This window comes from Biomphalaria glabrata, chromosome 6 (genome assembly GCF_947242115.1).
Source record: "Biomphalaria glabrata chromosome 6, xgBioGlab47.1, whole genome shotgun sequence".
NCBI lineage: Eukaryota > Metazoa > Mollusca > Gastropoda > Planorbidae > Biomphalaria > Biomphalaria glabrata.
This window is the reverse complement of record NC_074716.1, coordinates 37,063,470-37,082,452: the sequence shown is the minus strand read 5'-3', so window position 1 is coordinate 37,082,452 and position 18,983 is coordinate 37,063,470. Positions and strand designations below refer to the sequence as shown.

Here is an 18,983-nt window from a genome sequence, read left to right as displayed (position 1 = left end):
ATGGCTTTATTAAGCTCTTCTAATCTGGGTTCTACATCAAGATATGCATGGTGAGCATTTCTTTAATAGCATACACGGATGTTGTATAGAGCTCCTAATAGTGTTTAACCCTTCATTAGTCTACCTGTTTGCTCTTGTCCATGATATGTCCAGTGGCTTTAAGAAGTGCTGTCTTGTTTTGGGTGAGTCTATGCGCTTTTTGTAAAGCCATTGAACATTCGTCTGATGTTGACAGTTTAAGCTGCGATACTTTCACTGAGTTCAGTCCAATAGTTGTGTGCACAGTGTTGTGCTCTGCACTGCAGCCCTAGCCTCCTTTAGTCAACGTTGATGGCATCGAGTGGAGCTGCTTTATTTGCTACGAGTGCGTCTAGAAATGATTTAATGAGAAATGATAGTATAGCTGATTGAAAGTATCAGTCAGGGAGGCCTCTGAATGGTAGGCTTGAGATGTTCTCAACTTACTTTCTGTAGCTTAGCTTCCTTGTATATTTTTGTAGTTCTTTTTGAAAGACTACAAATTGAATCTGAATATCTGGGAAACTCGGATTGAAGTGAAAAGCTGTTTTGTTTCGTATGGTACATCTCTTTGGGCAGTAAATTAATCTTGCAACATACAAGGGAGTGATGACTGCCACGGTTGGATAACCTTGACAAATTTTAGACACTTGTGCCTAACTAAATAGGTCCAGTTGGTGCCAATGTTTGAAGCGAGGGTTAAAATAAGCAATGGTAATGCAGAGTATGTGAAGGAAGAAAATCAGTAGTAATGTTTCCTATTTATGTAGTTTCCCAACAGAAAGATGTCTCACACAATTCCTATAAGGTTCAGGTGCGACTAGCTCATTTAGTTTTATGACAAGATTATTCAGGTTTTAAAAAAAAATTACAATCTTATTTTAATAAAAAATTTGTTTGGCTCAACTCAAAATCTCTGTGCAGAAATATGACATTTCTTTGAAATAAATTATCATACCATTGAAACAAGATAAGATTACCTAAGTAGCCAACTGTCCTAAAGTGAAACCGATTCAATACTTGGCAAAAAGAGTGCATTCTTGTTGGTGCTGTCAGTACCACTTGGCAACTTTTGGCTTCACTGTCAACAAAAATGTGGTTTAAACAATGTGAACCTTGCCCAAGATTTCAAAACTCATTTATGGCCTAAATGATTTGTTTGCAAAAATATTTTGCTTTAATATAAACTTCTAATAGAATCAAAACTTAACTTGTTTAATGAAAGCCAGGAAGAAGTATCAGAAATAATGGCGCATAATTTAGCAAGGCTTCTTTCCAAATTGTGATCCTTAAAAAAAAAGTTATTATAATATATATACATATATGACATTAGTTTCATCACTTACTGACTCATCTCTAATACATCCACACACACACAAGAAAACGAAAATGAACAAGTTATTTATTATGTACCTGGAACACCACCACCCCTTTTCCCGATAGAATCACAAAAGAGTTTTTTTTTTAGTTTTTACCCAATACTTTTTATAGAGCTGACATTCCGGTTTAATAACTGTTGAATACAACAAAACGCTATTTCTTTTACAGACCAGTATCACTCATTAACCTTTTTTTTTTTAGGTCGATTTCTTTTTCAAAAAAAAATAAATCCTGGAACATTCCTTGCCGATAAAAAAAAGTATTTTGTTATGTTTCATCAAGAAAATTTAATGTAAAATAAGTCTAAAAAGTGATTTTCATAAATCGTTTCTGGTAAATTACTTTGCTATTTTAAAATCCTAAACAACCTATTGTCGATTGTAGCACTCTTGTGTATAGTTGAAGAATGCTGGGTTCGTCTGTCCATTTAGCACAGCCGTTCTCAACCTTTTTAGCTCGGCGAGCCCCTTTTACTTTTTACTTTTACCAACTACGTGGCGGCTCCCAACAGTAAAATTATTTTTGTTTATAATCATAAGTAACTGTACTTTTGCTATTGGTATAAAAACTTAAATGTAAATATCTGATATGTATTGCCAAAGGTTTATGTTTAAATCACTTAACAATCTGTAATCGCCGTTTATTTTTGAAATTTCTTCATTTAATGAAATTACAAATAAATGAAATTGTAGATCGTGCGTTTATTAACATCTCTATTAGGTATCCACCATATTCCTGTTCCAGACATATTCCTGTTACAGACATAGGTGACTATTTGAATAGCATGACGGAGCTCGGATAGTGATCAGGATAAGAGTAAACTACATTGCTACAATTGTTGTGATAGCTTGACATTGTTTCTGTTTCATCAGATGAGAAATTCTTGGAAAGTCATTGCAAAATCACAAAGAATGTTATCTTCTACATCAAGCATTTTTTTTTCTTAATGACGAATAGGCTGAAAACCCCATGTATCTGAAAAATATATGATTGCAAACATTTGATCTAGATGTGTGTAACTAACATGAAATATAAATAAAATTTCTTATATCGCTATTAAAGAATTTAAAGAACTCTGTCTGTCTCCGGTACATCTTCAACTTTTGTTTGTTGAACAGAAAATGTAAACGTAATGTCAGGGAAAGCTAGAAAGTAGAAGGACATTTCGTTTCGAAAATTTTCTTTCACAGATTATTATTGATTATTATTAGTTAGTCAATAGTTGACAAATTTTATTTGTCAAGGTTAAGTTTCATTCGGAAGGATCGGATTTTTTCCACACTTAACGAGCATGTTGCATCTAATCCTTACAGTGACGTTTTTCATCGCTTCTGATCATTCTTGTGGCTGTGACTTCGTTACTTATATTCGTTCTTGACTAAAATCATACAGTGAGTTTCTATAACTTTTAGTAACACATCCAGTACCAGACATTGAAATCACACAGTGAGTTTCGATAACTTTTAGTAGTACCAGACATTGAAATCTTAACACACATACTTAGAGAACCAGCTGTAAAAACATCATTAATATTTTTCAATAAGATTTTCTCCTTTTCCAAAAATGAATCAACTTTCTGATTTACACTGCGTGGTGCAGACGTTTCAATTACTTTGCAAAAAGAAACTCGTAGTTTAATTAGCCATCAATTAGCCATCATTTATATACCTAAACATGCCTCTAGATTACATAATATATGTTAATAAAAGATAAACTATTATTAACTATTATTAACTATAATCGCTTTTTACTTTTGTCATGTCGTTACTAAAGAAATAATATTTATGATTCTGCAACGTTGATTTTATGTATTAATTTACATTAATTTAAAGTGTTTAAAAATATATATGCTGCAACAATTAAAATGGTTGAAATCATTCTGATTAAGTTTTATATCCTTGAAAACAACATAAAAATAGTAACTTTTAAAGGAAAAATTTTGTACAGTTTTACACGTTAGAATAGACACAAAAAAATCCAATTTTTGATGGTCTTAAGCGACACCCGAGAAATCGTCATTCGACCCCCAAAGGGGTCGCGCCCAACAGGTTGAGAACCCCTGATTTAGCACGTAAAGAACATGAATAGTATGCAAAGTCGATCTTGAGCAGACAATATGACGTTTATTCAATAATAATAATAATGTACTGCACTGGTACACCAAAACATCCATTTGCAATATAACTACATCCGCATAAACAGCGAAATCAAATATATCCAATATACTATGTCCTCAGGAATATATATATATATATATATATATATATATATATATATATATATAACTTGACTTATTAAATCACGTCTGCATCACAAAGGGTAACAATAAACAATAATAATATGTATCCAGCTCCAAATACAAAATAGCTATCAAAATACGTGTACTGTCTTACTCAACTACTGACTTCAAGTGACTACTCTCGACTTAAGTTCCTACTGTGTTTATTAGGCGCTCAGTCGAACCTCGAGCCCCCTTCAGAGGTAGCCAAGCCAAGTGTACTTGGCCTCTCGACCACGCTTATAAGTTAGAAGAGCAAACAAATATTCGTTGGCATTGATTTGTTTTTCACAAAAACATCTGGAACAATCAATTATAGATACTTAAAACTATTGGGATATTTCGGAAGGAACATTAAAGGTTTCAATTTAGCAGCTAGTTGACCAGAAAAAAACACAGTTAATTAATATTTATATAAGTTGTAAACATTTCTGGTAAATTTTATAAAGATGTTGGACTTAATGATACTGAGCATACACAAACAATTATTATATTGTAACAATATCTCCCTTACATTTATGTAGCCTAATTGTTTTAGAATTAGTGTATTGTTATGAAAAAAATCAGGTTGCATAATTAATTTTATAAACCGGTTTGCTTTAAGAAAACAAAAAGTTGCCTTTTCACCTAAACTTTGCAAGCCACAACGCATGGTGAAATAATAGTTTTCATGCCTCTTCTAGTTTTCGAGATGTGAGTGTGACAGGCGGATAGGCGGACATTTCGCACAAACCTAATAGCAAAAGATAGGTCTATATTCTTTTTCTTGTAATTAAAGGATGTAGATAAAAAGTTTAAAAACTATATTTACATTCAAAATCTGAAAAGTGTGTGGGGATTTTTCATTAGACGCTGACTAAATTAAGAAACTAATCCTAATAGCATCAAAAAGATAAATCTAAATCTATTGTCATTTCGTTACATTCAAAAGAGGTCAAATAAAAGATTACATTTTAATGTAACTACTATAATTTAAATGATAAGAAGATCAGAAGCAACTTTCTGTCTTGAGAAAACATGAAAAATATTTGGTTGAAATTCCAATGTGACAGAAATGTCTTGAGAAACAAATAACACTTATGGATATCATGATACTTGCATCAAAGTGTGTAGCATAACTTAAAATGTCTTCAATAATTAGGAAGCTTGGCCATTTTGTCCTGGTGTGCGTTGATGCCAGCCAAATTATGAGTTCCTTGGAGTCATCTATATACCTTGAAAATATTTTAATATAACATTATAATCAGTATCAACAAGAATAATTAGACATATATATATATATATATATATATATATATATATATATATATATATATATATATATATATATATATATATATATATATATATATATATAGTTAACTAATAAAAGCACATTTATATTTTTTTCTTGAAAATACAAATATCTTACAATGCCTATTAAAAGTGTGTGTTTGTATTTTGTTTAGTACGATTTCTGAGTTGGAGATGAAAACAAAATAGATCTATTTATATATTTCGATATTGCATTGAGAAGTAGAAAAAAATCAGAAATTGTGTTTAAAACTTTTTTTTTGTTGTTATATGTGTGTTAGGGGTTGATACTAGAATGAACGGGCTAAAATTAAGTGTGGGGGCCGTTAGAAAGCCGTTCCTGTTAAAGTCCAACGTCTATGTGGCAGACTATTACTGTAAGTAGGGCACACAAAAGGGTGTGGATACCAGTAAGTGGTGAGAAAAAGATACAAGGAGAGATAAAGAGAAAGGGAGAATATATGGGCTAGCATGCGCAGGGTGCAAAAAATAATAGAAGGGGGGATCCAGGAGAAAAAGGGAAAGAAAGAAGGAGAGGGAGAAAGAAGGAGATGGGAAGAGAGGAGAAAGGGAGAAGGAGAGAGAGAAAGAAAGAGAGGAGAAAAAGGGAAAGAGAGAAGGAGAGGGAGGGATAAAGAATGAGATAATAAAAAAAAAGAAAGAGCGGGCCGTTCAACTCAACATAACAGGTACTAGAATTGAAAAGCTTTAAAGTACCGGAGTATGTTAAAGGAGATCGGTAACTGAAACAATGATAATTGTGGACACCTTAGCTAGAAAAGGTTAGACATTTTGAGAGTTTTCCTTCTGCAGCTATTTTCATTTTACAAAATATAGGCGGACAAGGGTGAGTGTGTGTGGTGGGGGGGGGATGTCACTAAGTACTTTTTTCCAATAAGACCTTAAATCAGTGATTCCAAAAGTGGTCTATATAGAGCACCAGGGGTCTATAACATTTTCCAAGGGATCTACCAGAATGAATTGTTGTGGTCTAAGATATAGCGGATTTCATTGAAGCAGGTGGAGACTTTATCCGGTGAATTCTATCAATGGAAAATGAATTGTTGGTCTAAGATATAGCGGATTTCATTGAAGCAGGTGGAGACTTTATCCGGTGAATTCTATCAATGGAAAATGAATTGTTGGTCTAAGATATAGCGGATTTCATTTAAGCAGGTGGAGACTTTATCCGGTGAATTCTATCAATGGAAAATGAATTGTTGGTCTAAGATAGCGGATTTCATTTAAGCAGGTGGAGACTTTATCCGGTGAATTCTATCAATGGAAAATGAAATTTACACACATATGATTTGTATCTTTCTTAATCCTTTAATGGAAACAAAAATAGTTGTAATTTTTTTAAATAAATAGCTTGTCTTTATCAAGCTAATACAGACATGGCCGAATATAAAAAGAAATGTAGATATCGCAGTGTGGATTATCTTAAATTTGACTTCACTCCTTCCCTGACAAATTTCTTATGTTCTTTTAAACAACAATTTTAACTAAAAATGATGCAATAAAACCATTTATGCTGGAGGATCATTTGAGACGATGGCACCGGATTAAATTGATGAAGATTTAAATTACCATCGAATACTCAAAGATAAAGTGGGCAAAATTTTCAACCCACAAAAAGGTCACTTAACGGTCGCACAATATCTCTACTTATAGCAAAGTCAGGAAAGCCGTATACTGTGGGAGAAAAAATAATTTTTGCTAGCCACTGAAGAAGTTTTAAAAACTGTTTTACACAAACCTGCATCTGATATAGATATAATTCCCGTAAGCAACAATACAGTTTAAAGAGTTTAGTCAAATGAGTTTTTATGATATTGAAAGCTTCTTTGCCGATCTATCAATTAGGGGGGCTTGCAGCTACAAGGTGATAACCTAACGTTGATAATGAATTTCTAAATCTCAGCGTTTCTTGTAAGAATTAACTGAAGCAAAAATACAAGGCGGGAAAATGTTCAGTTTGCACATTTAGAACAAATTGTGAGGATGGTAACGTTTTGAATTATATTGAACATTTTCAAATAACATTTTAGGATATTCTGAATATGGCGGATAATCTACTAAATATTAGAAAAATGCCACTGATCACGAGATCTCTTCTAAACTGTCGTACGTATCCGCATCAAATTTCGTACAAAGGTTCCCTTACCTCCTGGGTGCTCACTAACAACGGTTTTTAAAAGATTTGCAACCTAACGACCGTTATTCGCGCGAAACCGGGGGCGCATTATGAAGCGGGTCTTTCCTAATCAAGTCTATGATGGATAAATTACGATGCGCATGTAAAACAAAATGATAATAAAAGGGGGTTCCAGAGAGCGAAAAGAGAGAGACGTGAAGTTGTAGTGCAACAGATATACACTCATTCACGGGCTAAAAATAATCTTCTTTTTTGAAGTAACGTTTGTATTATATAAGATTTATATAAGATAAGATAAATGTAGCCCGTTTATTGAAATTTAAACAAATAAATAAATGGGACATAGATGATCCCACCATAATAAACAGTATAAAGCCAACGGGCGTCGCCAGTGTGCACTGCTAGTCAATCAATATCAGGAAGATAGACCTATAGAAAAGACGGATGTAAGTACAAACGAAGAGTTTAAAGGATAATTTAAAAAGGATATAAGCTCCCCTTCCTTCCAAATATTATCCCGTGTTTGGTGATGTCATGTAGGTCTAATACATATTACATTTTATTTGGCTTCGTTTTTATTCTTATTTCCTCCATAAATTTATATAAACACATCTGATCTTCAAGAATGTTCAAAAATACATAATTAGCTAAGCAGGGGGTAAACCGAAAACTGGAAAACAGGGGAAAGTGGTGTACGAGACAAAAATATGTGGGAACCTCTGCCTTACATTAATTATCCAGCAACCAAGATTAGGTATCATAGAATAGAATAAACTAAACAGTTAAATATTAATGCAGTTAATGATATCACCTTACAGGAAGTCTACATTGCTCATGATGTGTGCTTCTGGTTTCGCCATTCCATGCACTGGGAAAGGCAGTCTTTTTAGGGGATGAGTACAAATATAGGTGACTCTTGATCCAGATGCTGCTGCACTGACAGCAACTTGAAAAACCAGTGACGTTTTATCCCTGATTCAAAAAGAGAAAATAAAGGAAGGCTACTAATAACTTCATACATGCGGTTTAATCACTAGAATAGGTTAATAATTTCTCTCTCTCTCTCTCTAGTCTTTTACGTCTCGAGAGATGATCTTTTCCTTTTGCAACTTCTTATCTGACTTAAGGAGGCCAATGTTGATGCACATCTACCGTCACTGGTTGGGCATCTGTAATCACGAGGCGCTTTTGCACTTTCACCCTTCTTTCTACTTTTGGTGTGTAAATCATCTGCAATCCAGGACCATTCCTTTACGCTTGCTCTCCATATAGCTCTATCCAGCGCCTCTTTTACCCAGTAGTTAGTGTTGATTTTGAAGAGCTTCATCTCGCGTGGCATACATCATATACCGTAACCTTTAAGGTGGCCGTTCCGCAGCTTTCCTGCCTTCTACTAGACAATCATACAGGATGTCTGGTGGGAGTCGACCTTGTGGCATTCTGTAAGCATGACCAAGCCAGTCAAGACGTCTGCTGCTAATAAAAGCGCGGATGTCATGGCACCCTGCTTTTCTCAGTCTCTTCATTGTTATGTGTTTTTATCGTACCACTTTATTTTAAAAATCTTAAGCATCGGAGGTGGAAGATATTTAGCTTTTTATTCTTGCCTGGGTAAATGATATTTACAGACAAAAAGTTTGTTTCTCTTGCATTGGTCAAATTCTATTAAAAAATCAACCACGAGGTAAAGTTAATTACCTATACCTAGATTGTCTGGCATCATTACCAACAATTACCAGTTGATAATTTAAAAAATGATCTAGAATTAAGATATTCTCTGACTAGGTGTCTAGATCTGAGTACCGTATGTTAGAATCAAAGAAATTGATTCATACTTTTTTGTTATAAATATCAAAAGCTTCAAAAGGTTTTTTTTTATGACATTAAAATTTATAAATAAATAAATATTTTATAATTTTTAACAAAGCTTTTAGAAACTCACTCTGACTATCTGTCTGTCTAGGATCAGGTTGAAACTTTGCACGATTATTACGTTAATGAATTAATTAGTGGTTGTTGATTAATTTAGTTTTACATAGAAAAATGAGATAGGATTTAAAGGGTTAACATATTTAGTGTATCATACGATTGACAAAACTTAAACTGACGCTATACATTTCTTTCTAACGTGTATACGCTAAAATAGTGTCACGTCCATTTTGTCCACTTCTACCATTACTCTATGGAATTTATTATTTCTTTATGCCTTCATTCAAATGTATACATCATTACTATCTAAGGTTATTATGCACAAGTATCGTATACTACAGTATACTTTATAATATCCGTTTACTTCTTTTTAAGGTGCGATAAAAAGCGTACATTTTGGTCAATGGACCTCATTCACCAATCGTAAACAAACAACGTTTAGCCACGTGATTCTCTATCACGTACGAGGCATCGTACCCCCGTCACTAAGCCTCTGGGGAAATAGCATTATGATGCTGGTCTTACCACCGAAGAATGAATTTTTGTTAAAAAATACTTGTTTTAAAAAGAAAGCTTATATTCAATCAGACATGAAATTCAATCTGTTATAGATCTAGGCTAACAATAATAAATATGTGCGATTAGATTAGATTAGTTTAGTGCAATTTTATGATTTTAGCTATCTCGATTGCGCTACCCTCCTATTGCCTTGTCTAGACCAGTTGACATAGGGGAGTGGAGAGGAAGTCTCTGGGTGAATGTTAGGTCATCGCTTTTTTAATGTAAAAAGGTGTAGGCCTACGACTTGAATTCGATCTTCAGGGCTCAAGCCTCCCGTGGCTAATACACAATACCACTGCACTAATGAAAGAAAGTGTTATAGTTACCTATTGTTAGTTTTAAACTTTTTAGCGATGACCTAATTCCCTATAAAGGGAACTAATTCAACTTTACCACCACAATTTCTTTCTAACAAAAACAAAATAATTTATTACCAATAGTTGATTAAATAATAGTAAAGTTTTGTTATTGGTTCTTGTTTTGTCAGATACAACTTGATCCGAGATTGGGTGTGGGAGAAATAACTTGTATAAACTCTTTAGCAGACAGACAAAGTGAATTGATATAAGCTTTGTAAAAATAAATGGTCAAACTAAACAAAAATGCTTAATCTTTTGTGGCTCATTGAACCCATGGGCTGTCCAAATATGCAACAGGAAAAAAGGTTTCACGACAAATCGATCACAGACAAATTGTTCATGAAAATTCATTCAGCAACAACTGGTTCACCGACAATTAGTTCACAACAAATAGTTTACCTAGTGCTTGTAAAATATCTCACTGTAATCCCCTGTGTGTACTTTTAATGTTTAATGTAACAAGTTAAACTTGCGACATGAATGAATACTGTTATAAACCTGGTGGTGAGACAGATGGGGGTAGTGCTGTGTGTGTTTGAAGACTACGCAAATCTCCCCAGGCCAGCGCTAGACGAGCTGTCAACCGTGACGAGTGACAGTACACGCCAGTTCGGTAAAGACCCGTGTTGTAAATATTACGCACGCAAGTCACGGCGAATGTGATCAACCAGTGGTCAAGCGACGTTGCATCCGGTTCTAGAAGGCCTGTAGGGACCCTATATAAAAGAGCGAATGTGTCAAGTCACACACTTCACGTTACCTCGCAATGTCACCAGTACGAGGCGAAGGCAGCACCAGCACGGTGTGTGAAGTTAGCCCTGAGCAGAGGCTAGGTTTTTGGACAGTCAGTGTAATGTTGTTACCAACTGTACAGTATTTGTGATGTATTTGAAATTAAAATGCTACTGTTACTTTGGAGCCCTGCGTTGTGAGGTTCTTTAAGTTCATTGTGTCATGTGGTGCAGTTTGCAGAGAGCTTGCATTATAGAGATTCGTTACAATATTAATAATATGTTACTATCCAGAAAAGATTTGTCATGAACTAATTGTTGGTGAACCTGTTGTCTGTGAAGGGATTTGTCAGGTGACTCATTTAATGGGTGAACAATTTGTCGAGTAAATGAAAGGTCTGTGAATGATTTGTCATGTTTCCAGGAAGAAAATATGCGATGGGGTGAACTTTATATTTCCTGCCTTTCCATTGGATGATGCAAAAGAAAAAAGAGGAAACGGGTTTCAAATGTGTCATTAAAGGAGGAAAAAAATTTGGACCGTTCCATTGAATGATGTACTTTGAATAATGCAAAGAAAATCATTTGGTATCAACTCGTAGATATACAATTGTACAGTCAAATAATAGTCAGAAATTCTATACCGTTAAAAGACTTTTTTTCTGAAAGGGGTTGGTAAGGGATACCAGATTTCATGGACCAAAAGTATGTGTATTATAATGCAGGCCAATTCATTGGCGGATGCATAAAAAGGGGAAGGGGGATTTTTGGATAAAACAAACAACATATAGATTCTATATAGCATTGGAATAAAAAAGCAAAATATTATCACTGGTTCATGTTTGAATCTAAAATGAGTTGGTTATAAAGCATATTGGAATACTGAAAGAAGAGTTTTATTGTGATAAATCTGAGAACAAATCAAAAGGTGTAATTGGTGCTAGCCTTCTATATTAGATTTTTTAAAAAGTTTGTTATCATTTTTTTAACAAAAGAATTAGCCTGAAATTTAACAGTGTTGAGCCATTCAAAGAAATTCTTTACTTTGTTATCATGCCTAATGCCTCTGACTCAGTCAAAATCTTTGGACCATGTGGTAGTGTTTGCAGTTTCGATGTGGAGGCCATGGCAGTCTGTGAAGCCTTTGTCATTGACTCTCAAATCGACAGAGACATTTGAGATTGTTGTGGTCACTGACTCAAAACCTGTACTGCAGGCTTTGCAAAGCCCTAGACCATGCCCCCCCCCAATATATACACTGTCATCATGGCCTCACACATCATAAAGCATCACTATGGCACCCATGTAATAATGCAGTGGGTACCTTGTCACATATGTGTGACTGGCAACACTATTGCAGACTCCTTGGCCCACCAGGGAGGGCAAATTCCACCCACTGAGCAGGCTGTAAGTTTTCATCATGCTCTGGCTATAATTCAAAAAACAGAAATGGAAAAGTGGTTTGAGTGCTGGGACAAGTCTTAAAAAGCCCGTTGAGTCTGGGAGCGCATGAGGCGCCCTGACCGCACTTCCCCGTAGTGGAGGCTGTCCAGGCCTGAGCAAGCAATTATATCACGGTGCAGGACAGGCAATGTCCTGTTGGCTCATATTTCAAACGGGTACGGTCAAATTTTGATTCAAGGTGCCCCCGCTGCGGGGAATAAGAGGAAACCGCATCTCATATTCTTTTTGACTGCCCCAGACTTGCTGATCTCCGTCTCGATAGGTCTGGGTACCGGTAACCAAAAATTCTCGACCTGTATGGTGACATGTATGCACTACGCAAAACAGCAGGGTTTCTGTCCAGGGCTTTTGCAAGAGAGGATTTGAGCCTCTCAAGCCCTCACTCAAATAGAGTTTGATGATGATCATGATCATGCCTAATTGTTTAAAATCAAAATTAGCAAGCTAATAATATAAAGTTCATCTAATACTACTAGATCTAGAATTTATTAGATATTATGGCTTATTAGATACTGTGGAATTTTACTAATTGCTCATTTACTTATTAAATATAACATTAATTAACACAATAAAAACATTATTTTTCCACTAAGTCCTAAGAGAAAGCTTTCTTAAACTTTTATATCTACCTCTGTCTAATATATAACAAGATCTAAGTCATATGAGAACTTACGCTCTGTCTGGTCCTATTATAATAGACTTTTTTGTGTCATCAGTGTTCATACTTTGAAGAAAATCAGTAAATGTAATAGATAAATCAGATGATTCATTTGGGATTTGCATCTGTGTTGAATAGTTGGCTTTTGCATTATTTTCATGTCTCTCACTTTGTAACAAAGTTTGTTGTTTGGTTTCAAAATAGTGTGATGTCAATGGAAACATGTACTCCAAAATTGACATTATAACATAAGACTGTTTCCAAGAATAAAGAAATATAAATATGCGGAAGTACAATTATAAAATCTGACACTAACCTATAAAAATAAAATATATAAAAATAGATTTAACCTATACAACAAAAATACATATAAAACTAGCTCAGGGAGCGCAAGCTCACATATTAGCCAATTTATTGCAATCAAGTGGCTTACAAAAACATACGGTGAGGAATAAAAACACTTTTTGAGAAATCGCAAGATACTATTCGACTCTATAAGTCTAGATGTAGATATTGGCTATGCAGCCTAAATACTCAACAACAGGCATGTCAAACTGCTTCAGATAGTCTACCAATTATCCAATAGATGTGGCAACAATAAGCTAGGGCCTATGTGTGAAAATGTTGGTCCTACACCGTTCGTGAGGAATGTTTTGAAAATTTGTCGATAGAATCTAGAATATTGCAGAATTTCGGGCCATTGGTATGGTCCTTTATTTCTTTTGCTTACGGTGGATGAAGCTCAGGTATGTGCGTTAATATGTTTATATAGTCCGACAGTTACGCAGGACAGGGCACGTATCCCGTATGGACGAATGTATGCGTAACAGAAGTGCCCCACGGAAATGACAGCCAAATTGCCGTAACTGACATAGGAGAGAGTAGCTGGTTGATCTGTAGGCTTAGGCCTATTACTGAGGAAATACATTTAACTTTTTTTTGTTTTAATATTTCTAAAAAAAATAGCCTCAGAGTTAGTAAAAAAATCAACAACTTTGTATTCGTTTTATTTTAACAGATCTAGAGTTGTTTTATTTATTTTATTTTTTTTTTCGAGAGAGAGAGAGAGAGAGAGAAAGGGAGAGAGCCTGGAATGGTAGGCCTACTTTGTATACCACTGACTAAAAACAACAACACTAAATCCTAATGACATTCAAAATCTAGATTCTAGATCCATTGTCATCTCGCTACATTCAAAAGGGTCAAATAAAAAGATAGGCCTATCCTATACTCTTAAGCGAGCAATTCTTGTAAGTATGTATTTTTTGTATTAATAAATAAATTTTATTTCGAAAACGGCTCAATCTTATTGTAGATTTATTTAGCCTACTATGAAACTATGGAAGAGAAATAATGAAATTAAATTTGTTGATGTATGATTAGTCATCATGGGCGTAGCCAGGGGGGGGGGTTCTTGGGGTTCAAACCCCCCCCCGAAATGAAATCCCCCCCTTGGGGGGGGGGGGAGTCGGAATTTAGTGACTGATTTTTTGCTTTGATTTTGTTTATTTTATGTGAGATTTTAATACTAAACCATCACTTGCCCTAGCACAACAAAGGGGTTTTGAGTTTAAAACCCCCTACCAGGGGGGTTCGAGTTTAAAAACCCCTACCAGGGGGGTTCGAGTTTAAAAACCCCTACCAGGGGGGGGTTCGAGTTTAAAACGCCTACCAGAGCGGTTCGAGTTTAAAAACCCCTACTAGGGGTTTTGAGTTTAAAACCCCCTACCAGGGGTTTTGAGCTTTAAACCCCTACCTGGGGTTTTTGCAGTTAACTCCCCCTCTTCTATAAAACAAAACAAAAAAAAAAAGAAATGCAAACGAAAATCCCCTAATTCCAAGAGCACAGTTAAGGAAGATTTTTATTTTAAAACCCCCTCAAAAATTTACGATAAACCCCCTCTTCAATATAAAAAAAAGCTAATTACGCACTCAAAATGTTATGAGCGTAGCTAAAAGACTCAGTTTTGAGTTTAAACCCCACTTCACTTCAGGTAAAAATAACTCTTTTTAATAATAAAAAAAAGCAAATTATACACTAAAAATGTTATGAGTGTAGTCTATGGGGTTTTGAGTTTAAACTCCCCTCCAGTGGAGTTTGAAGCTAAAAAGTACTTCTTCAATATAAATAAAAGAAAATTACTCACTCTAAAATCTATGAGCGTAGTCAAAGGGGTTTTGAGTTTAAACCCCCCGCCATCTTCAGTGTAAGAAAAAAAGCAAATTACGCACTCAAAATGCTATGAGCGTTGCCGAAAGGGGTTTTGCGTTTAAACCCCCATTCAGAAGGGTTTGGTGCAAATTACACACTAAAATTATTTGAGCGTAGCCAAGCCAATCGGGGGTTTTGAGTTTCTTCTACAGATGGCTTTTTTTTAAAGTTTAAAACCCCTCCAGATGGTTTCGAGTCTAAGATCCCCCTACAGAGCATTTTGAGGTGGAAAACCCCCAACAGAAGATTTTGACGATAAAACTTCTCTTTTCGATATAAAATCTAAAGCAAACTACAGTCATTTAATTCCAAGAGCGTATTCAAGAGAGGTTACACATTTTAACCAGTGGCAGGGCTCCATTAATAAACTGCAGTGAATAGTCATCTACCAAAATCGAAAAACACTAAATATAGCTCAACAAAGATGGCTAAGACAGATTTCAGGAGTCAGTTATAGAGGTCGGATCTAAATCAAGGAAATCCTATGCCGAACTGGGAGTCAACCCCTTAGTAAGATTGTGATAGAACGACGCATGAGGTTTGCGGGACATGTTCTCCGACAAAATGAATTACGCATAAGAATAGTTGCAATGATATCCTAGTACAACTTGACGCCACTCATTCATGGAGGTCCTCATGGTAGGTGGGAAGAGGCTTCAGACATTACCAGTGACAGATTTTTATGGAAACTGCTTGACGTCAAATGCTCCGAACGGCGTGGGAGGGTCTAAGTCAGTAAGAATAGCACATTAGGTTTTTGAAATAAAACTTTTTAATAGCATTAAAATGGACTGTAGATACCTCAGAATATGCATTTTGTTGGCTTTCAATACCAGAAATAGTGCTTGGCGAAGCTCGCCCGCGCTGGGGTGCTCCTGGCGATCGCCCAGACCCCTTGCTAGTAATGGCGGGGAGTCCACAATGTTATGGAAACAGCTTGATGGCAAATGCGCCGAACGACGAGGGAGGGTCTAAGTCACTAAGAATAACACATTAGGTTTTTGAAATAGAACTTTATAATAGCAGGAAAATGCACTGTTGATACCTCAGAATATGCATTTTGTTGGTTTTCAATATCAGAAATAGTGCTTGGGGGCGCCCTGCGCTGGGGGAGCTCCTAGCGCTCCCCCAGACCCCTTTGCTAGTAATGTCGGGGAATCTACAATGTTTTCACTAACTCATGGAAGAACCTATTCTAGGGTCTAGGGCACAATAAACGTCTTCCGAAAGAATGAAGGGTCAGAATGTAATAAAGATTATGTACACACACATTCATACACACACATAAATACATATAATTTTTTTTCCCGGGCGGGGGTCGGGGGGGGGGAGAAAAAATTCACCCCCCAACCCCCCCCCCCCCAAAAAAAAATCCTGGCTACGCCCATGTTAGTCATTGTGTTTTAAGTGCTTTATAAATTGTTTACACTTTAATTTCGTAGAGCCGTGTAGGTAGCTTTTACTTTGCTGTTGTTTTGCAGGTGAATTATTACAATGTGTTTAAGCTTCGAAGTCTACTGTCCCATACAAAAACAAATGAAATGGTCATAACACAGCTTCTCTATGCGATCAACGAATTTGCGTACGCTGCTCCCTCTTTTGGTTTAACCATAAACGTCTGTAAATGGGATGCCATGTTCCAGAAGTCACCCAATAAAACCTACTCAGCCCCAAAGATCACCGCGAATAGACATTCCGTAACATGGTCGACAACTTCACATATCTGGGAAGCATAGTATCAAATGACGCATTGCTTTTAAGGGAGGTTGATAAGCGTCTGATCAGGGTTAGTCGTGCTTTTGGACGCCTCCAAGCGAGAGTGTGGCGTAATAATCGCTCCGCCTGCCTACAAAAATCAGTGTCTACCAAGCAGTGGTTCTCTCAACTCCACTATGTGAATCTGAGACATGGGTACTTAACAGAAAGCAATTAAGACTTCTTGAAAGCTTTTACCAAAGATTTTTGCATGCCATCATGGACTTACGGTGACAAGACTGAACTACAAACAGCGATGTACTTGCGAATGCCGGCATGAACTTCTTATAGTCCGACAGTCACGCTGGGCAGGGCCGATATACCGTATGGAGGACCAACATATGACAAAGGCAATCTTTTTTAGTGAGCCAAAAGGGAGTCGGCGTAACGGGAAGCCCCAAGGAAACGCTTCTTTAGAATACTAACGCAATTAGGTAAAAATGCGTCATTTTACTTTGTTACAAAGTGTTTGTTTTACCCCAAAACGTAGAGATTTTGAATCACTTGATCTTCGTACTTAAGCCAAAATGAATATAATAATTGCAATATTAAATGTCTGAATGTAACCATTTGAGAAGGCTTTCTTACAAGCCAATAGTTTTAATCAAGATGCAATGCTAAACGACACGACGTGATGCTGTGGTTTTTCTATTCTGTTGGGGGGACTTAAGAGACTTTCTGTTCTAATCCTCATGTAGGCCTACAATTACATTTAGAACTAAAAGAACACAAAAGCAACTCTTCAGATTAGTAGTCTTTACTAGATGGTTCATTTTCGTAATTACAAAAAATATTCTCAAATGACTTAAAGTAGGCCTATATATCCTTCCTTAAGAAATTATTCAACCGAGCGAGGCTCGGTCTCCGGGTACTTTATTTTTATTTAGAGAAAACAACCAAGATATATGTAGAACGGGATTGTGTACGAAGGACTAACTTTTTTAATTTTGGCAGGGGTGGGGGGATAAGTAAAAGGGCTACTAAAATCAACGGGCCCATAATGTGAGGCCGTATAGGCTATGTTTCGACAGTTTCGAGGGAGAATTATGAAGCGGGTCTTTTCAAATCAATTCTAAGTGGGAGAAATTACGATGCGCTGGTAAAAAGAAAACAAAAATTGGGTTCCAGAGAGTGAAAGAGAGAAAAGAAGAGAGCGGGCCATGAAATTTTATTGTAATAGCCTACACTAATTCACTGGCTAAAAATGTAAAAATCTATGTTTGGTTGATCGTTAAAATGTGGCTCGTTTATTAAAAATGTAGCTGTTTATTTAAAAAAAAAAGAAAAGGAAAAGAAAAAGGTGTTTCGGTTATAATAAGCAATATGAAGCCTATAGGCTATAGGAACAAATCCGGCCATAATCTTCTATATATATAATTCTCTTCTTCCCTCAAGAGTTTGTCGAGTAGTAAGAAGTATTTCTGTTCACGAGAAACAGGAGTAGTATTCACACTACGGATGACTGGCTGCGCGCTTGACTGTCGTTTAAATGTATCAAACCCTGACCGCTCCCACCCCCTTTATCCTACGGGAGGTTTGGACTATTAACTAATCTAAATAATCTACTATAGGCCTATGTAAATAGCAGGGCCGGACTTAAAAATTGTCGGACCCTATGCGAAACGGATTTCGCGGGGCCAAGTTTGGGTAGGGAAGCGAATAATAAGTGAAATTTTAGAGTTTGTATTAGAAAATAAATTCGTCTATGCATTTTATTCTTTCTTTACTACGTACAGAATTACTTAAAGAGCCTTGCGTGTAGCAAAATCATACAGTATATCATAATAATTCTGTTTCCTACATAGATCCCGCTTAATAGCAAGAATTACCACATGTTTCAATCTATCTTTGAGAATTGTTTTCCATATTGAATGACACCCCAAAATGACAATTTTTTTGTATATATTTCCGTATATTTTAATGACTTTTTCGTATATTTTGTGATTTCGGGAGAATTCCAGGAGTTACTGATAAATCGACAAGAGGGCGCGTCAAATCTGTTTTAAGTTATAAAATGGTTTAATTAAAAAGGTATACACCTTGAATTAGAGCGGGCCCTATTAAAGTGCAGATCCTTTGAAAGTGGGGGGCCCACTGCGGTCGTATAGGTTGCAGTGGCCTAAGACCGGCCATGCAAAATAGCGGCGTATCCCTCGCATTATTATGTTCTGTTATGACATGATTAGG

General features: G+C 35.9%; 1 protein-coding gene across 4 annotated transcripts in view; it reads right to left on the bottom strand.

The window, feature by feature from the left end:
• Positions 1–18,983, bottom strand: part of LOC106059155 (uncharacterized) — a 38,228-nt gene that overhangs the window by 1,413 nt on the left and 17,832 nt on the right. For all 4 annotated transcript variants that reach the window (XM_056033741.1, XM_056033740.1, XM_056033739.1 and 1 more), the window contains exons 2-6: positions 12,845–13,083; positions 7,944–8,099; positions 4,776–4,890; positions 1,230–1,306; positions 999–1,099 (exon numbers count right to left, since the gene is read on the bottom strand). In XM_056033741.1, the coding sequence (XP_055889716.1) occupies positions 999–1,099; positions 1,230–1,306; positions 4,776–4,890; positions 7,944–8,099; positions 12,845–13,071 (676 nt within the window). In that variant the 5' untranslated portion in view covers positions 13,072–13,083. The remainder of the gene's footprint in view (positions 1–998; positions 1,100–1,229; positions 1,307–4,775; positions 4,891–7,943; positions 8,100–12,844; positions 13,084–18,983) is intronic.